Genomic DNA, 21,088 nt, shown 5'->3' on the forward strand with positions numbered 1-21,088 from the left:
TATACTCAGGTAATTTTTCACATAAAAAATTCACTGATGGATTCACTTTCGGTTGGGTTAAGGGTTGCCAACGGTATTTTTTTATAAATTTTATTTTTAGTTAATTTTTAGATTTTATTAATTTATTTAAATTAATTATTTTTGACTTTTTTTTGCTCAATAAAAAAAAATTAGCCTGCATATTATTGTTATTTTAGGATTAATTTTTTGCAGTGAAATTTATTTGATATATTTTATTGTTATTTTTAATAACCTCGAAGTTCTTTTCATGTTACTTCGACCGGGTCAACCAGAAAATGCAAATTCCAAAATTTGTTTTTCAATTCACATTTTTGTAATATAAATTTCTTTATTTTTTAGTAATGCTTTCATGCGTTGAAATTGATTTCCTAATCAATCAGTATTTTCTACAAATTTTCATTAAAATTCCTCAAAATTGAGATTTAAAATAACTCAAAAGAAATAAATACAATTTTAAAAGCAAAAATCATGTGGGCATAAGCTTTCACGCTATCGTGACTTCAAAGAAATATTTTCTTTACAAATGAACTAAGCTCCGCTCACATGCATACACCCTCAGATACTATTATAGATTCATTTGAAAATATTTTTTTTTGCGCAAATGCTTTATTGTTATTTGAACAGCAAGTTTTAAATCCGCTTATAATTTTCTTTTACCTTCCGAAGAGCAGAAATAAATAGTGAATGACAAGTAAAATGGTGAACATATGTGTATTTGAAATACGAAATACAAACATATTTATTTTTCTGTGAGTTTTTCTATAAGCGAATGCTTGGCATTGCGTGGGTGCGCCTTGAAGTATGCAGCACAAAATAGCAAAGACAACATACATATAAATAGACTTCACATGTACACCCACATATACGCGTACATACCAGCATATTCACACTCATACTCACATGCACATGTCACATATGTATGTATGTGTGTAGTATTTACAATAGGAGGTGTGTATTTGTTCAGGCTTATAATCACAGAGAAATGCTTCATAGCACAGCAACACACAAATACATGCATGTACCTAAGAGTAGCTTTGGTGCAGCTGGGTGTGGCAGCATGAAATATTATTATTTATTTTTAAGTAAATATCAAAATAATTGCATACTGAGTGCTTTTGTATTTCATATTTGTAAGCCGCTTATTTATGTGTGCACAAGCACACAAACACTCTCCCACACACATGATTGGTGGAATGTGTATGCTGCCTGCAGTAATTGTAACCACTCACATCAGCAGCTTCCATTACTTTCTCATTTGTAGCGCCTACATACCCACATCACTCTTTCGGCCCCCCGCCATTACTTTGCCTACTCACCTTGCATGGCCCAAACTCGGCACTGCTTATTCGTGCTTATTCGTGCTTTGAAATCGAATAGAAATAAATGACTACGAAATGAATGTCTTCAGTTTACATTCGTTAGCAGTGGAAATACATAAATACATACGCATACAGGAAACTATGTTTGTATAGATCGCACCCACCTCTCTCTCCCTCCCTCTGCCTCTATCTAGAAATTTCGCATGTGTTGGCGGTGCGCCTACAGGAGTGTTGTCTATTAATTAGCATAATAATAGCATAGCGCACGACGCATGTTGCAACTCGACACCCACACCCGTGCCGGCATATTCACTCTTATGTGAAATTGTGCGTAATTGCAATTCGCCCTCCTAGAAATTTTTGCAAATCAATGACAAAATTTGCAGCAGCGCCTTTTTGCATACTACTCGCATCAAAGTGTCCACAATCAGTCGGGCTCTCATTCTTATAATGTATGTATATGTTTGCGCACATACATACGAAATTCAGTTATAATTATGCGATTGAATTTACTGCCAGTTCTGCCACATGCGTCATTGCTATTCATTGTTGATGTTGTTTTCAGGGTAAAGCGTGTTGCTTTTGCCTCTTATCTGATGTAATTAAAAGTACCTAATACATTGCCAAAGGATCTTGAAATGCACGTTATCAATTTTATAACGATATTAAGTTGCAATGATTTCTGGTAATTTTTAGTTGCATTGCTCTCATTGCTTTACCTGAAAAGTAGATATTCCATTAAGAAAACAATGAACAATTTTGTATGGTGATTAATGGTTGGGAGGGCTGAGTTTCAGCGAAAATAATTTAAACTTTCTATTTTAAATTTCCAGTTTTTAGCAGGAAAATTATTGTGTAACAACCATTACCAAGTAATGAAGCTTGATGGAGTCTCTCATAAAGCTTTTCTAAGTAAATTAACGTATTTCAGATTATATGGTACCTTCTAAACTTGGTTAGCATCATATTTATCTGGTCGGAACTGCTCAGTTGCACTGGAAAACATAACTTCCTGCCCTTTCCAGGTATCGTATAGTGTTCCTCAGTTCGCCGGTAGACGACGGTCACTGTAAGTGTCAAGACATTTTCAACCCTACCTCACCCACCAAAAACACCAAAACACAAAACAAATTTTTTTGAAATGGTGTTTCTCAAGGTAGTATTCCCAATGCACTTCTCGTTATAAGTTTCACTAATGATATAAGCTTATATTTTCACTTTTCGAAATTTCTCGTTTACTCTGCTAATCTTAACATTTACTCAGCCTATCGAATATTGAAGATTCAGTCTTATTGCCATCTGGCATAGATAGAATACAGACAAATGCTTTCAAGTAGTTTTTTTTTTTTTCAAGTAAATCAAATATCATAGCTTATACCTATAATATTTTGGGGTCTGCATTGAAAACTTTAGACCAAATTAAAGCTCTAGTGGTATTTTCGACTCTCAACTCACCTTCAGTCAACATATAGATTATTTAACTCCGAATACTTAAGCTATGTTCGCCTTTGTCCGGTGGTTTTGTACACATTTCTAAGGCCCTTATACTCTCAAAAAGTTGTTCATTGCATTTGTTAGAGTCCGTTTGGAATATTCCGCTTTTATCCGGTGGAACTTTCAAGTCACTTACATAAAAAGAATTCAGCTTTTTGTATTTTTATAAAATTTGCGTTACGGCCGCTGAACGTTTCATATCCTTTATCATCATACGATTCTCGACGTATTCCTTAATTAAATAAATATATAAAACCAATAAACCCACCTATAAAAAGCAGGCTGCAAATTCTTTCAGGAACAGACCCAAAGTTCACCATCCGTTTAAACTGGGGATGCCCATCCGTTTAGAGAGAGAGGAGATGGCAAAAGAAAGCAGATGGCAAAGAGAGCAGATGGTAAAAAAGCAAGGCGGAGAACAAACTATTCGCGTACAAATCTGAGACAACTTACAGCTTTTCCACTTGGAATTGAGAATGGCTAAATGCTCGAAACTTAAGCCAATAAATAGTTTAAAGTTAAAATAAGCAGCTAAAGGGAGGGAAGAGAAGGCGAAAGTGGAGGAAAATCGCAAACATTTTACACAACATAACTTCTGCCCCTCTTCTCTAACTCCGGAGTCATAACGATAAATGGAAGTTTTGACAGGATAGGCGATTATTCGTGTGGCCTCTTACTTCTTACATGCCCGGTGTCAAGAAGAAATCTATAAAAAGAGAGGTAGCTCTTAGAATGCTGCTTGATTGTTCGAAGCAGTAGCAAGGAAGTCTAGACTCTTCTTCAAAACAAGTTGTGGTATATGCTATCAAAACTAGTATTTATATCGACACAAAGAGCTATAGAAAGGATGTTTTTTGAAACATGCGATTTTTAGTGTCCATACCCTGACTAATTTGGTAGTATTTTGTAATGAAAGCCTAACCAAATATACTAAAATATCCTCCAAATCTGAATGATATGTCTAAACAGCAGATGTATCTTAGAGAAAATTATGATTAAGGTGCATTATCAATAAAAAAACTTCCATAAACGTATGACCTTATTTGCACGAAATATCTCAGGAACGAAAATTTGAGGAATGTTTTCGGGGTGCTGCCAAATAAATATTCATATCTCGAAACAGGTGGTAATATAAAACACATAAGAATATCCCTATTATAGTGGAAGGATCGCTTTTTCAATTGAGCATATTTTTGAATATGTACAGCAGTTTTGAAAAAAGTTTTTGAAAAAATAAACTTTGCTAGGCATACCTGGCAAGCACATCAATAAAAATGGCAAAAATTCTCTGCAGCATCCAGATACGTAAGAGTTTTAAGATGCAAAAGCTCTGTCAGAAAATTAATTACGCAATGATATTTGCCTTCGCCTTAAATTAATATAAATCAAAAACCAATTGCCAACTATGAACTTCCGTCACGAAACAGCCAACGAGCTTTGGCGGCTGTCATAGCTCGCTCTTCCTTTGCTCCTTAGTTGGCTCAAGCGCGCCTTTTACCAATTTTCATTGTACTTTTTACGCAATACATTATTTTCAGCTTTATTGTATTCATTTTTTTTTTTGTATATTTGTAATATTTGCATATACATACGCATATATGTGTCCATAAGTGTATATTCGTATCCTGCAGATTTTTAATCTTTGCTTCTCTTTTGTATTCTCATTTTATTTCCATGTCACCTCACCAAAGGGTGCTTCCTCCAGTCTTGTTGTGAAATTTGCCGATACTGAGAAGGAGCGACAGATACGACGCATGCAACAAATGGCGGGTCATATGAATTTACTTAATCCCTTTGTCTTTAATCAATTTGGACCATATGGAGCTTATGCGCAGGTAAGTAGGCAACGCAAACAAACAAGCGTACACACTCAGCACAGACAACAAGCACCACATAGTGATGGTTACGTATAAGTACAACAAAAGTGATGCAAAAACAAAATGCACAACACAGATACGCTTAATGTGAAAGAGTTTCGTAAATAAATGCAAGGCAACACAAAAAAAAAAAGAAATATCTACATAAGTGCAAAAAATGATACTGCAATAAAAAATCTTTACAAAAAACAATGCCCAGTAATTGATTTCGATTTTTGTTGTTGCTGTTACAGTTGGCGCTGTGTGCATTGTTTTCCACTTACTTTTATTGTTAATATCATTGCTTTTTATTTTTGTTGTTGTTTGCGTTTACTGTTGTTCTTGTTGTATTTGTATTGTTGCTGCTATTATTGTGCACATAAAATGTCAAAACAAAGGGCGCTGCAGTTTTATTACAAAACAAAAACGGGCATGCAGACGTACAATCTGTGGAAGCGCAAATGAAAACAATGCACAAAGCCTGTACAATAATGGACGCACCAACAACAACAACAAACAAAAACAACAGTTTCAGTTGAAATCAGCGTCACGTAAAGTGCATTAAATAACGGCGACATTGGCGTTGTTGGTGGTCGACTGCAACGCATTGCCCGCTCCTTTCTTCTTCTCTTCGCCATTGCCCTTCGCATACGTCTAGCGCACGCTCGCCTTTGGCAACGTTTGCATCGTAAATTGTACATTTTTATTACTACTTTTGTAGCAAAACCAATTTAACTGCAACTACCTTCCTTACACTTCCCGCTAGCCTGATAAATCATCACTACCACCGCCAATTCGTTACCTTACCAAACCCTCCATTACCCTTCACTTCCGCAACCTACTAACCACTTCCGTTGGGCGCTCGATCGACACACACTCTCAACCGCCAATTGCTTGCCTTATTTATGCGCACAACTTCATCATCTGCATACTTTAGCATTTCCGTTTCTCATCCATTTACTCATTCCATTCCGTTTTATTTCCTACTTTATTTAATGTATTGTGTCTTCATTGTTTTTTTTTACATTCCCTTCTTTTATTCTCTGCTTGGATTTCCTTTACGACAACTATAGCAACAGCAAGCCGCTTTAATGGCTGCCGCTGCCACTGCACCCGGCTCCTATATGAATCCGATGGCCGCATTGGCAACGCAAATACCTCATGGCTTAAATGGCACCGGTCAGCCATCGCTGCCCTCACCGACCATGCCTAATTTCAATATGGGCGCTCAAACGCCAAATGGACAACCTGCTGCTGCAGCGGCCGCGGCAGCTGCCGCCGCTGCCGATGGCGTCTTCACAAATGGCATTCCGCAGACGGCGTTCCCGGGACGTAAGTATTATATGAAAGTGCATGCACATACATACATACGTACATACACACTTACACGTCATATGAACAAATTTAAATGGATGTGGGGATGTGTGTTTATATTTATTTGTTTGAAGAGTCATAAAAGTAAACTAATTTCCAAAACGATTGGTCAATAAAGAGAAGGCCGTAAAAAATGGTGATAGATCCACTCATAACCTGGATGAAAGGAAGGGCAGAGAGTAAGCAAACGAAATTAACTGGCTTCCGTTATAGTTTATATTAGTATTATTATTTTCATCAGCACTATTTTTCAGATTAAGAACAGGCCTAAAACAATAAATTGAGTGTTTGCTAATAATGATTGCGGGCAGAGGTCGTCGATAACACCCTGAAGCAGCCATTTTGGGAGCACAATGATTTCAAACCATGATGAAAGAATATACTAGGGTCATACAGTAAAAATCCTAATGCTTTTTGCATTCTCAAGTGAAAATTTTTAATAGCCTCACTAATTTTTAAATTATATACCTGAATGCTATTTGAAAAATCGGAAAAACCTGATACTTGTCTGATCGAAATGCCTAGTTTTGACATATATAGTACACCTAATTATCTTTTTACACGATTTTTTTTACACAAATTTGATTCAACACGAGTTAAAAAGATAAAAATCTTCTTTTTACACGAATTGTTTTGTTTCAACACGATTTTCAATATTTTATGAACTTTTCTTGCATTTCATAGAGCAAATAGAGTGAGATTTTTCGACGCATGTACGAAGCATTTAAATTAGTCTCAGGAAAAGTCTCTGAAACTAGATAGATTTTGCTCTCGCCATTTATTAATTTATTTATTATAATATACATATTTAATGAATGAAAAAGTGTAAGCACGAAATAAATTCTTAAGTGAACTCTAAAAAGAATTTTTAAAAATTGTTTTCACCTAATTCTCTTTTTATACGATAAATACGTTCCCAAAAAATTCGTGTAAAAAGAGAATTAGGTGTAGTAGTATTTAACGATGAATATCTTTTTAAAATCAAACCCCTAGCTCCCTCGAAAGAGGCTCAATTTAACCCTTTTTGGAAAAAGTTTGAAAAATGAGGCACTTGTAATGTCGCTAGAGGGTTAAAATGCTCTAGAAAATTATTCCTTAGAAAATTTTACTATTGAACCTCTCAGACAAAATCTACATAAAAATAACGCAAAAGTCTACAAAAACCAAAATAGCAAATAGTGCCCCAGTTTCCTTTAAGATATGCAACACTTTTTGCTCTTCCTGTCATAGACATTTTCGTTCCGCGAATACACACAGTTGCTACCTCTGTCGGTAATTTTAGTGCCGTAGGAAAGAGCTTGCGTTTTTTCTTAACTTATTTGTTCGGGATTTTATTTATGCTCAAATTTGCATAAGTGCCTGGCTATAAGTAATAAATGACTTTGAAGAAATATATTTCTGCTGAAAAATTACATGCATGCTTACTTGAGTACAGTTATTGTTCTAAAAAAAATTTAGTTTTATATAAATAACAGTTTTAAGCCAACTCCGAACGGCAGACATTTTTTTATGAATAGCTTTTTCATGGCAGAATTACACTCGGAGGTTTGTCATTGCCTGCCGAGAGGCGGCCGCCGTCAGAAAAAACTTTTTCTATCATTTGTTGTTTCATGCCCGAATATTCGAACCCCTACACTTCCCACCTGGTAGTCACGCGTCAACACATTCGGCTACGACGGCCGCGGTGTGAAAATTTAATCGTTCATATATATATTGTGGCTCTGCTATTCTTTCTTCAATCTAACTTAAGTTTTAATTTTTCCGTGCACGAGAGTGAATTTTTAATTGTAGTTTTTTTTTGTTTTGTTAATTTTTTGGTTTACAAACTGTTTTATATATATTCTCTTTGCTATAATCTTCCTTGTTTTAATTTAGTCTAACCTAACTTTTCATTTTTCTTGAGAAAAGTATACTATTTTTGACTTCAATCTGCGTAGTCTTTATTACATTATTATTAAATTATTACACTGACTTTCAACAGCATGTAACCATCTCTCATGTTTTCTCTATATCTTTTCTTCTCTCCTTTAGATCCACTCCATTTAACGATTCCACCACAAGGTCTGCCAAATGGTGATGCTGCCGCCTTACAGCATGCCTTCACTGGAATGCCACCGTTTCCAGGAGTTGGTAAGTTCAAATCACCATATCAGTAAAAATTCTGAATCCAATAACTATGAAGCTTTTGAGTTATTATGAGTTGCTTAGACAGTTAAGAGTAAAAAACCACTATTCTCTTAAATTTTTTAAGGCGAATCAAAAGATAGTTTTATTATCCGTATATGAAAAATTAAGAAGTATTATTTGAGGTACCTTTGTTTTGTTTAAGTTACTCATTCCAAATGTCATAGTTAACTTAAGTTTTCGTCCATCACTCCATTATCGAATATTCTACAACATTTTTTAGCTGTTGTTGTTTTACGTTGTATTTCGTTTAAAGTGTCACATATCAATAGTTATATTTTTGTCTTTATTTTCAGTTTTTATTTTTTAGTTCTTAATTAAAACGAAATGTAAGTTTTCTTTCTCGTTGTCATTATAGAATTTATTACTTGACTAATTACTTATGGAATTGTGACAGTCACAGTCATTTATCGTTCTCTATTTCATTGTTATTTAATTGTTGTGTCATGCCATAAACAATTACCTAAACATAAACATATAAATATAATTATTGTTAGCTCAAGGCGATATTTATTAAAACAACAATATGTGTTATAAGTGAATTTATGCGTTTTACTTTCAATGTTGGTAATCCTGTTTTACGAGTTATTTATGATTTTTTGTACTGCGGAATAATATCACATAAAAAAAATTAATGCGAAAAGGGGTAAGAAAAGTTGAGAAGGAATGCGTGGAAAGTGTGATTTTCAATGAAGAAAAAATAAAAGTTTAAAGAAGAAATATTAGAATTTTTATTTTTGAATCAATATCTCAACATCCATATTTATCTTGAAACGGGTTGCATACAGTTTGTGAAGAAAGTGTTTCCATAAAGCGAAAAAATATTTGTGTCTCGGTTTCTTTAGTAAATAAAAAATGGTTTATTAAAACCTATTTTAATCTATTTAATGTATCGTATTTGGAATATCAGGCTTATCAAAAAATATTCAATAAAGTCCCTTTTATAACTATAATACAGAGACTTATTGATAAGTTTAATCAATTTTTATGTGGTTTATTTAATTTTATTAATTTTTTTACAAAATTATAGTTACAAAAACAATGTGAAGCCAAGTTGCAAACTTTGTGCAAACTGAAAAAGAATTAAAAAAAGTTCATCAAAAGTTGCAAATTTTTAATAATAATTATTGGAAAATTTTCGAGTATGCAGAATTTTAGCCCATTGAATTTTGTCTTGATAGTGGTATTTGAAATGATGAAAAAACGCGTTCATTTTTGATTTTTTTTTTGCTGGTGGCGATCTTGTGCATTTTCTTCATGCTCCAATTTTTTTTTTGGGTGTCATGTAATTCCAAATACCTTAAATAATTATGTTCAATTTGAAAAATAACTAATTTCAAAAGACCAATAATTTACTTATTTGTAAGAGATAGCATAAAAAACGATTATTTCTGCTTGCAAAAACACTTTCTTTAAAAATTATATTTTTTTAACGGATTTCCGAAAGCGCTCCCCTTGCGCGCATCACCAGTTTTTCCGCTACTGTCCCAATATCGCATTGAATTTTTGTCACTCAAAATGCATAATTTATGTGTTCATTATTGCCAGCTACAAAATATTCGTAATTGTTTATTATTGTTATTTTTTGTTAAAACTAATGTAAAAAAAATTTAGTATTGCTGTTAAGTGTTTAATGGTCTAACAATATTATTGAAAAAGAGAAAAAATTATAACAAAAACAACCGTGACAGAATGTAGTTATACACCAAAAAAAGGGAAAGCTTGAAAATAATTAATTAATAATTAAAAAAATATAATTTAATTTAATTTAAGTAAGGGAAAGGTCTAAAATTCGAACAAATTAAATTGAAAAAGAAAAGAATTTAAACTTCTCTATAAGATAAAAATTAAAAAAAAGTGTATTAAGAATATTTAAAATATGGAAAAACTCTGAAATTCACACAAATTAAATTGGAAAAGAAAGAATTTAAACTTCTCTATATATTTGTATACCATAATTGGCGCGTGCATCCTGTTTGGGTGTTTGATCGAGCTCCTCTTCCTACAGGGTGGCTGATGAATTTTGCTACATTAAGAAACTCAAATAACTTTTTTTTTAGTGTATGGAATTCATTTATTTTTTTTCAAGTTGAAGGTCATTACATTTTATTAAATGTAGCTTAACTATAATAGTTTTAAAAATAATTGAATTTAAATGCCCCCCTTGCTCGTTGACACAAGTGTGGCATCTTAGTAAAAAGTTGTTCATTGCTGCTTTGAGAGTTGCGACAGGAATAGCCGCAATTGTTGCCCGAATGGATTGTTTTAGTTCATCCAAATTTGTTGGCTTTGTTTTATAAACTTCTTGTTTACATAAAGCCCACAAGAAAAAGTCAGGTGCAGTAAGGTCAGGCGACCTGGGGGGCCAACGAAATTCGGAGTTTCTTGAAATCAGTTTATTGGGAAATTTTCGTCGCAACTCTGTCATAACAGTCTGGGCTATGTGAGACGTTGCCCCATCTTGTTGAAACCACACAGAGTTGAAAGGAATTCTCTTTCGGCGTAGTTCTGGATAGAAAAATTCTTTCAGCATTTTCAAATAACGGTCTCCAGTGACCGTAACGGTGTGACCATTTTCTTCAAAAAAATAAGGCCCGACAATACAGCGTGAAGAAACCGCACACCACACTGTCACGCGAAGAGGATGCAATTCCGTCTCGTGGAGTATCTGTGGGTTAGAAGTACTCCATATTCGACAATTTTGTTTGTTCACATTGCCGTTTAAATCGAAATGGGCCTCATCAGACATGAAAAGGCAGTTTAACATGTTTTGGTCTTCTTCCACCATTTGCAGGATCTTCTGGCAAAATTCCAAGCGAATCGGCAAGTCTGCTGCATTCAGTTTGTTAACCATTTGAATTTTGTAGGGAAATAAGTCTAAATCTTTGTGCATTATTGTTTGCAAAGACTGTCGGCTGACACCAAGTTGAGCAGATAAGCTTCTTGTTGAAACCCTTGGATTGCTTTGTATAGCTGCAGCTACAGCAGCGATCGTTTCCTCCGTCCGAACTGGTGGGTTTCGATGATAAGGCCTTCTTGCAACTGTTCCTTGCTCAGCAAAATTATTCACCAGTCTCATTATGGTCCATCTGCTCGGGGGATCGCCGCCAAACATCCGCCTGTACTCTCTCTGTACCAAAACTACGGACTCCAGTACGTGATAGCGGCGGACTATCCAAATTCTTGTTTGCGTGTCCCAGTTATCCACTTTAATAAATTTTAAAGATCAATCTGCAAATTAAAACAAAAATGGAACTGATAACTTAAAAAGAAAAAATGTATTCAATTTTTTTTTTGGTAGCGGCTTTCATCAGCCACCCTGTATTTGTGGCGTGCGTCTTGATGTTGTTCCACAAATGGAGGGACCTACAGTTTCAAGGCCACTCCGAACGTCAGATATTTTTTATGAGGAGCTTTTTCATTTGGCTACGGCTGATAATTAAAAAATAGGGAAGACCAAAATTGCAGATATGCAGTTGAAGCGAAATAAGCTTGATGTTCATGCGATTTATTAATTTACTAGCACAAAATTCATGTTCCTGTAGCCTCCTCTAAAACCAGAATAAATTTCCAAAAACAAATCTTAAGTGGAAAATCACTTCTCAAATTACCAATACTAACAAGAAAGTGACAAGCTTTTCTTAAACTTATGCTGAATATTTCTAAAATACTTAGGAGTTTAGCTCGCGCCCAAGCAGGTGGAAGAAAGTGTGCTTTTTTTTAATTAAATAATATGAAAACTTATAATCCCTGAAAATATTTGATGTGCATAATTGCTGAATAGTTGCCGTTGACTAAATCCTTTTCAATATTTACGTCTGAGTTCCCACACATACAAGTATGCATATTACAATCTGTCACAGTTCGTTTTTCTGCTCATGTATTAACATACTTTTCGTACACGTATACATTCACATAGCATATAACAATAATTATGAAGAAGACAATTTGGTCTATATAAATTATAATTATTATTTTTTACTGAGTCTACCATACATCAATATTTATTAATATTTATATATTTGCAAAGACGTATATAAATATTGTTCAAAATAATTAACTTTGACTTTACATTGTGTGATTTTAATGTGTTTTCTCTACTTTTCCTGTTTTTTTGTTTCATTTTTATCTCAAAATTACATATATACATAATATAAACGTTGTGTTGTCTCATAAATGTTTCGATTACTACATATATATATGTGTACAATACGCAAAAAAACAACAAAAAACCAACAAAAAAATTATTTATATAATGCAGCCTTTCCCGCCGTTTATGGACAATTTCCACAAGCTTTACCACCACCTCTAGCGGCGGTTGCACCCACTCAACGTGAAGGTAAGCAGGTTTTAAATGTAAATGTGTTTTTTCGATGTTCCTTTTTTTGTATAATTTTATAACTCTATTATTTTATTAGGCTTTTTAAATCACTTACGGTAGTCAGTTTTTTGCATGTGACGATTTGTGTGCTGAAATATTAATTAATTCAAAAAATCAACTTCAAACAAGAAGATATTAACAAAAGGAAAACATTAGGCACATGGTTTATGTAAATGCTTTCAAATTGATTTAATATTTATTTTGCTTAATTTTTCTGCCTATTGATTTCAACATTTTCATTATAATTATCTGAATGTTATTTGTTATTTGTGAGCTTTGCTGTTGAGAATTTACGATTTTGAGAAGAGTTTGTAAATACTTACACTCTACTCTATATTTAACAATAGTTGTTGGAAATTATTTAATAGTAATTAAAAGAAACTGTCGGTAGATACTTGCCTAGTTTTATTTGGTAACCGATTTTTTAATAATAAATTGCACTCAATTCATTCTTATTTTAATACTACAATATTTTTTATTTTTGTTTAAATGACTTAAAATACAGCTACAGCTTCAAGCCGACTCCGAACGACAGATATTTTATATGAGGACTTTTTCATGGCAAAAATACCCTCGAAGGTTTGCCATGCCTACCGGGGAAATTTCTATTATTTTGCTGTCCAGTGCACGGAGATTCGAACATACGCGCTCCTCGCTTATATGTAGCAAGTCTCGCTTTTTGTGGATCATTTCATTTGCCCAACAAATCACTGCACTTCTAAAGGGTGTTCAATTAGAGGTGATGATGTGATGAATTTAGAGATATCAGATTTTAAATTGAAATAAAACGATGAAAATTCAAATTTCTTGGGCAATATTTATTACTTTTATGAAGAGCTATTCATCACATTTATTCTTTAAAGATAACCCCTTCCAAATGTTGGCCACAATTGCGCCGTGTTTCGGCCATTTGTAAGCACCAATTTTGAATGACTCGCCGGAGGATTTCGGTCGGTATCTCGGGAATAACTTTAGTAATGTTGGCTTCCAATGCCTCAATTGAAGCTGGTTTATCCACAAAGCATTCAAACTTTACATACCCCCACAAATAAAAGTCCAAGGATGAGATATTACTCGATCTTGGTGGCCAAACCACTGATCCGTAACGCCTGAAAAATTCCTCAGCGAAACGACGACGCCGTAAAACCATTGTTTCATGGGCTGTATGGCAAGTAGCGCCGCCTTGTTGAAACCAAATATTATGGAGATCACGGGCTTCAATGTCCGGCATAAAAAAGACATTTATCATTAGCACGATAGCGCTCGTCATTCACTGTTACATTGGGGCCAGCCTCGTCTTTGAAGAAGGACGACGATTCCTCTAGCCCATAAGCACCACGCACGCACCAAACGGTTGTTTTCAATGGACATAATGGCTGTTCTTGAATGGTTTCGGGTTGTTCTTCACCCAAATACGGCAATTTTCCATACTGATGTAGCCGTTAAGCTAAAAATGAGCGTCATCGCTGTACACCAAAAGTTGGCCTGAGCGCACGATGAGCACTTTTCACAGAGCGGCGATTTGTAAATGTTGTTGAAGGGTAAATCTTTCCATGAGGAAATGTCAATGAATACTACAAAAAGTGTGTATTTTGTTTGACAGAAGTCCCGCGTGATCTGTCAAAAAAACCCTTTTGGAAAAAGTACCTCCAATCTGATCACCCTTAATAATCTTTTAGTTAGTTCATTCAAATTTTTCTAAAACAAGATATAACTTTTGAGTGAAATAATGTAAATTTTTCTAATTCTTATTGGATTTTCGAAATTGAAAGTTCGAAGAATTTATTTTTTACTACAAAAACAATTATCACCAACAAGTAGCCGATAGATAATCGAAAGGAGATGGAGCGGGAAACAAGTTGGAGCTTTCACTGACAGTCAGGCTGCACTGAAGGCCCTGGAGAACGCGAAGCAAACCTCAAAGATTGTTCAAGAATGTACGAGTAAGAAGAAGCTTAATTTTGTCGCTTGTACATATATGGGTTCCAGGACACTCCGATTTTCAAGGAAACGAAATTGCCGATGAATTGGCCAACCGTGGACTAGCGGGCCCCACAAGGGCCCGAGCCAATAATCGTAATCAGTTCTGCAGAAATCATGAATTGAATCAGCTATTATGTATGCAATTTACATAAGGAGCGATGGTCCGGTCTAGCACGCTGCAGAACTGCAAAGTTTTTTCTGATAAGTCCAAATAGAAAACTGTGAAACTTTCTACTAAAACTTGGAAAGAAAGACGTTCGGTTGATGGTCGGTATTATTACAGGACACAACCCATGAGGTCAGCACATGAACACCGTTGGAATCATTGAGGACCCAATGTGCGTCTCTTGCTTAGAGGAGGCGGATAGCACTGAGCACTTTCTCTGTGGGTTTCCTTTCTCCGATGTCGTGAGAATGAGTAATATTCGTTCTCTAAAACTGGAGAATATTTACAGATTTGCCAAAGAATCTGGAAAATTCTCACAGAACTAACTACCTTTATATCTGTCTCTATTCTATTCTTTCTCTGATACTTTTCTCCTCCCCTCCTGGACGATCTACCCTCTTTCCAGAGCTCTAAATACAATGGGCTTTTTATTTTCAATTTCAGTATCGAACCGACAAATTTACGTCTCTGAGCAAATTTTTTCAGGAATAACTAAAAAACACTCGATGCATAATATAAAATGTATATAATTTTTATTATATCCCTGCATTGTAGATATGAAAGTGTAAATATATACACTCACATACACACACATATTTGTATATACTTCAGTTTCCTTATATGTATATTGTAAATAAATATATAGAACTTTTAGTTTCAACCATTGTCCAGCAAAAATGCATGCGTTCTTCCTTTCCTATTTGCTGATTTATTTATTACCAGCAGTCATAGTTCTTAGAAATGTATCACCTTTATAAATACTGGTATATGTATAGGCACAAACATACGGAAATATGTACATATCCATATCTGTTACCATGAATACATAGATAGTTGTTAATATTTCAGATGCTTTTTGTACCTTTTGTATTTTGCCTTCACATTATTTTTCCCCAAAATGCATGCGTGTAACATCCATTTCCTTTCTATTACTAGATCTGTAGATGTGTATAAACATACATATGTATGCTACCATTTTTTTTTTAATATTTCATTTATGTGATTCCCCATTGTCGTATTGAGCAATGTCAACATACAAAACTTCCTCAAATGCATTTAAATATGAAATATTGAATTTACAGAAGAATGGAAAGAAACTCGGTAGCTACAAAAAACAATGAATGACCTTTGAAAAATGCTACACATTTTGTTAAAAGCATTTTAAGTACTCACAAAATGCATTGTAAATATTTTATGGCACTTTATAATAGCATTTTTATTTTTTTATTTATTTTCGCATGATCTTTTATTAGCTAAAGGTTGTAATCCAAAGAAAAAAACTTAGTTTTTATTCCAAAGCTTTTACGAACACATCAAAGTTAGCATATGTATGTATGTGCATTTGTATGTACCCTCTTCAATTACTTTGAAGCATAAAACTGTTATAGTGTAAATATTATTTTCCTTCTTGTATATGAAAACATTCACATGTACTTAGAAATTTTCCACTATCAAAAAAAAGCTTTTATCATAATGAAATAATATTAATGATATAAGTAAATTAGAAATATTCTAATGGCCCAAAATGTAATGAGGTATGAAAGCTTTCGCTATACTCATAATAGTCAGTTAGATCATGATTTTTTCCAGTATCATTCCAACCCAGCTTTCCCTAGCCTTCCTCACTAATTCGATGTTTGATACAGTTCGAAGCCAGTTCTATTTTAAATTTACCATTACCAGCAGACGTGATTGGTTCATTGCATCTAGGATAGTTAACGAGGAAACGATAAAGTTTACCTTCTCGTCATTCGAAAACATTAAGTACCCGGTACCTGATGCCATTTACTCAATAATGCTCAAGCGTGGCGGAGAACAACTAAAGAAGGTTCTGAAAATAATCTTTGCGCGAACATATGTGCCACAACCGTGGCATTTGGTGAAAGTCGTCTTTATCCCAAAGGCAGACAAGGACAACTAAGCTTTACCGAAAAGTTTGAGACCTATAAGCCTGACATCGTTTATGCTTAAAAACATGAAAAGTACGGTCGAGAAGTATAATACATTGGGCCAAGAGTTCTAAGTTGCAACCCTCTCAATGTCAGACAACATGCTTGTCGAAGTGGAAAATCTTGTAAATCGGCTCTGCACGAGCGCGTTAGTATAGTCGAAAAGGGGTTGGAAATAAGAGAGTACACTCTTTGTGTATTTGGGAACATTGAAGGAGCTTTTAGCAATGAAGGAATCAAGGTTGGGGTTAAGAAGGGCTGCCCACAAGGCGGTGTACTCTCTCCCCTACTTTGATGCTTTATTAAGGACTCTCTTCTTAATAATCTGCAGAAAATTGGACACATCCAAGCTTATGCGGAAGATGAGTGCGTAGTAATCTGAGGGCGCTAGATAGAATGTAGGTAGCTCTAAACGAAATTGAGTATTGTAGCGAGTTGCATGGTCTCTCGCACAATATGGACGGCCGTTTTACTACCCATTTTGAAAGGAGTAACACTGCAATTGTCTTCTGAGGGCAAATACTCAGGGGTAATCCTAGATGGTAAGATGACCTGGAATACGCACGTCGAGCAGAAGGTCTCTCGAACACTAAAAGTCTTCTGGCAGTGTAATCGAATCTTTAGCAGGACGTGGAGTCTAAGACCGACGATAGTACACTGGTCGTACATCATCCTGATTAAATCCATTATTACACACGCCTCTGTAGTCGGGTGGAAGGCTACTATGGTCTGTACGTAAAAGGTGTTAGTCTGAGTTGGACTCCTGTAGAGAACCAAACAGGAAATTAGCTACCTTTCTCTTAGTAGAAAGGACCTGAAAGTACTGGTGGGTGTAATCACAGGCTTAGGGATGTACTGAGTATGGATAAAGTTCATACTCTTCCTCTTCCGAATCTCTTAAGATTCATCAATGAATCCAAAAATTCGCGGAAGAGTGACCTCAAACCAAATTGTTGAGTCACACCATCCTTACTCTATCTATTCTCTGTCTCTAAATAGTTCGAAGCTTGGACCAAAGAACTTTCACCACTAGCACAAATACCTACCGCTTCAGTTAACCAAGGCCTGTTTTCTACTTCTATGAAAAAGATATAATATATATCGTAATTGCACAGTATATTAAATTCAGTTATTTATTAGGAAGCTGGGATTAAAAGGCTTTCACTAATAACGCAAATAGCTTTCAGTTCAGTAAAACTAAAGCTTTGCTGAAGCTTTTTTCGTACCTCTGCTTTTATATATAGTTTATAATTATTTAAGTGCACTGAATATTGGCCACTGAAATTTTAATTTTTCTCTCATTCCCAAAAACTAGTTTTGTTAATTTTCTATAAAATATTGTATGCTTAATCTCCTAAGGTTTATTTATATGTACCAACTGTATTTTTATTATTTTTAAATTTGTACCGCTTTTTTTCTAGGCAATTCGCATTTTCATATTTTCAATATAGGCGTTTATATGACAAATGCATACGCCAAATATTCGATTATTAAAAATTTGAGTTATATTGCGTTTTATGTTCCTTATCTCCGCTCAGTTTTCCTTTGAAGTCGCAGCATCACAAATCACAAATTCATAGATTTTTCACTTTTGATTTTCTCATCGTTTATTTCTTTCCTTCTTTTCTTTTCTTGTAATGTCTTCTTTAAGATTTTCTGATGTTCCCAGGATGTTCGATTTCCGGACCGGAGGGTTGTAATCTATTCATATATCATTTGCCGCAAGAGTTTGGCGATGCGGAATTGATGCAGATGTTCCTGCCATTTGGTAATGTGATCAGTTCAAAGGTCTTCATTGATCGTGCTACAAATCAAAGTAAATGTTTTGGTAAGTTATTCGCTCATACACACTCACACAGACATAAATCTGAATTACATTTTACTTAACGAATTATTTTAATATTTTCTCTTTTATAGGTTTTGTTTCATTCGATAATCCTGCCAGCGCTCAAGCGGCCATTCAGGCAATGAATGGCTTCCAGATTGGCATGAAAAGACTGAAAGTTCAACTAAAGCGGCCAAAGGATGCCAGTCGACCCTATTAACAATCGGAGTTCCTTAAAGCGTTACACAACATTAACAATTACAAACGATTACTTCTTGCGAGAATAATGATGAAACAGTAATTCCAAAAGCAACAAAAAAAAGTTATATATACAACAAAAAAATCCCTATTACCAAATAGAACAAAAAAATTGAAACAAAACTAAAGAAAGCGCAGCAAACAAAACTCGAAATTCAACAACAGTCAGCAGTAGAAACTCCCAGCAACAGCCGAAGGAATAATAGCAGAAAATAGTAGTCTTCAGATTCCGTTTCAAATTAAAAGAATGAGACCTTAACATAAATCCACTATCCAACAAATGTGCAAGTTTACAATAATGAATTGAATATCCTAATAAAAGCCGACAACAAATACACAACAAACAAAATAAAAGAGGTGAGTGAAAATTATGAAAATACACCTTAAGCTTAGATGGAGCATTAGACGGAATAAAGAATTTTCCAATAACCAGAGTGCCGGTGTAATAGGTTGAGCCTGAATAAATTTAGAAGGAGCTTTTACTAGTTTATTTACTTACTTCGCAGCTTAGGTACACTTCCAGTTGAGCGCCTATTTTAATCTATAACTGATTTTTAGCGGTCGGTCTTCGACAGGCAATGGCAAACCTCCGCGTGTATTTCTGCCATAACAAAGCTCCTCATAAAAATCATTTGCCGTTCGAAGCCGACTTAAAACTGTAGGTCCCTCCATTTGTGGAACAACATCGCCACAAATAGAAGAAGGAGCTATTTGGCCGAGCATTAGTGTATAAGTGTTTCATAATTTTTTTTATATTTTAAGACTTCCACCAAAATACTTCGGAAAAGTATTAATACTTATGTGAGCCGGCCCCATTTGGCACATACAAAAACTTTTATTTTTATAAATAAAATTAGTTTTGAAAATTATTTTATCCAAAAAACCACCTCATACAATGGAAAAGTTTAAGCTTTAAAAGTCTTAAATGTTTAAAAATTTTATCAACGCAAGCAATTAGATTAGATGTTTCATGCAATTTTTGAATTTTTTTGGAAGATACGATTTAGAATAGCTCAGCCAATTCCGGACCGGTTTAGACTCCTAAGGTAGCATTGATATATAATAGTATTTTCTTGTCAAATTAGTTTCAGAATGAAAATTCTTGCTTTTTTTGCCTTTTGTTGAGTAAATGCACGATATTTTTCCGTTTTATAGAGAGAATGCGCAACTCCATCAAGGAAAAAATTACATTAAAAAAATCACCAGAATTTTCAGTAACTTCGAACTTACATTTTTTGTACTAAAATTTAATAAGCATTGCATATTAAAAAGCGTGACATTTTAATTAAACTTTGTTGAATTTTTAATCTTCTGTATGAAGTTTGATATTTGGGTTTGCATCGTGCAATATATAATTAATAATTTTTACATAATCAGTTATACTTTTCTAAAAAATTTATCTACATTGAACAAACAACAAAAAATAGTCAAAATTGCTCAAAATGTTGAGGTGGTATAATTTGATTTCTGGATAAACTACTTACTACTCGTTTCTAAAAAAAATGCTACTAACATCTTTTTAATTTCGTATTTTTTAGGTCAGACAACAGTTCACAGGCAAAATCATTCAACCAAGCAAATTAAAAGAGTCTTACCCAATGATGTAAATCCAGCTTCCTATCGCCTAACCAGCCGGTCGATCCGATACCAAACACAAGCTTTCATCGAAGCGCCTCTAAACAATTGATTATATGATTACAACACGTCAACACACACACAAGCAAATAAGTATAAAAGTGGAATTCATTTTTTCGAAACGTCAATGAAAACCAACACGCTGATGAAGTGTGTAATGAAACAATGTTATTAAAAATTAATGAATATATACAAAAAAACCAAAAAAAAGAAACAAAAAAAATTTAGAACTGAAATACCGCTAACGGAAATGCGCGTACGAGTAGAAAAATAAAATGGATGTCGAAGAGACGTTGAACAATTTTTGCCAAACCAAAAACAAAATTAAACATACAACAAAATAATATCGTAGATATATATATACAACACACGCATATACATTATACACATATATACATGTATGTATATGATAAATATATTTATTAATTAACTTTATCGCAAGACAAAAACACCGTGTAAGAAAAAAATATTAAATTTGACTCTTATTATCAAAGGATTTCTTTAAATTTTCAAAAACTTATATTTGAAAGTTTATGCATCATTTTTTAGGCACACAATCACACTTTGAAGTTTGATATTCCATTCAACTACAAACACTTTGCATACATAGATATATTAATACATACATAACTACAACAATAGT

At 34.2% G+C, this 21,088-nt stretch overlaps 1 protein-coding gene across 1 annotated transcript; it reads left to right on the forward strand.

Moving 5' to 3' along the window:
* The first annotated feature begins 1,837 nt into the window (after nucleotides 1-1,837).
* LOC129242250 (CUGBP Elav-like family member 4) lies at nucleotides 1,838-20,769 on the forward strand. The gene is made up of 8 exons (XM_054878808.1): nucleotides 1,838-1,906; nucleotides 4,526-4,669; nucleotides 5,764-6,022; nucleotides 8,096-8,194; nucleotides 12,510-12,587; nucleotides 18,379-18,555; nucleotides 18,645-19,167; nucleotides 20,349-20,769. The coding sequence occupies exons 1-7, from the start codon at nucleotides 1,838-1,840 to the stop codon at nucleotides 18,770-18,772; spliced, it is 954 nt and encodes a 317-aa protein (XP_054734783.1). The 3' UTR covers nucleotides 18,773-19,167; nucleotides 20,349-20,769.
* The last annotated feature ends 319 nt before the right edge of the window (nucleotides 20,770-21,088 follow it).

Source organism: Anastrepha obliqua, chromosome 3, assembly GCF_027943255.1.
Source record: "Anastrepha obliqua isolate idAnaObli1 chromosome 3, idAnaObli1_1.0, whole genome shotgun sequence".
NCBI classification, from domain to species: domain Eukaryota; kingdom Metazoa; phylum Arthropoda; class Insecta; order Diptera; family Tephritidae; genus Anastrepha; species Anastrepha obliqua.

Coding starts and splice junctions, on each gene's coding strand:
- LOC129242250 (XM_054878808.1), top strand. CDS start 1,838: ATGCGATTGAATTTACTGCCAGTTCTGCCACATGCGTCATTGCTATTC. Junction 6,023..8,095: donor GCAGACGGCGTTCCCGGGAC/GTAAGTATTATA, acceptor TCTCTCCTTTAG/ATCCACTCCATTTAACGATT. Junction 12,588..18,378: donor TGCACCCACTCAACGTGAAG/GTAAGCAGGTTT, acceptor GTCTTCTTTAAG/ATTTTCTGATGTTCCCAGGA.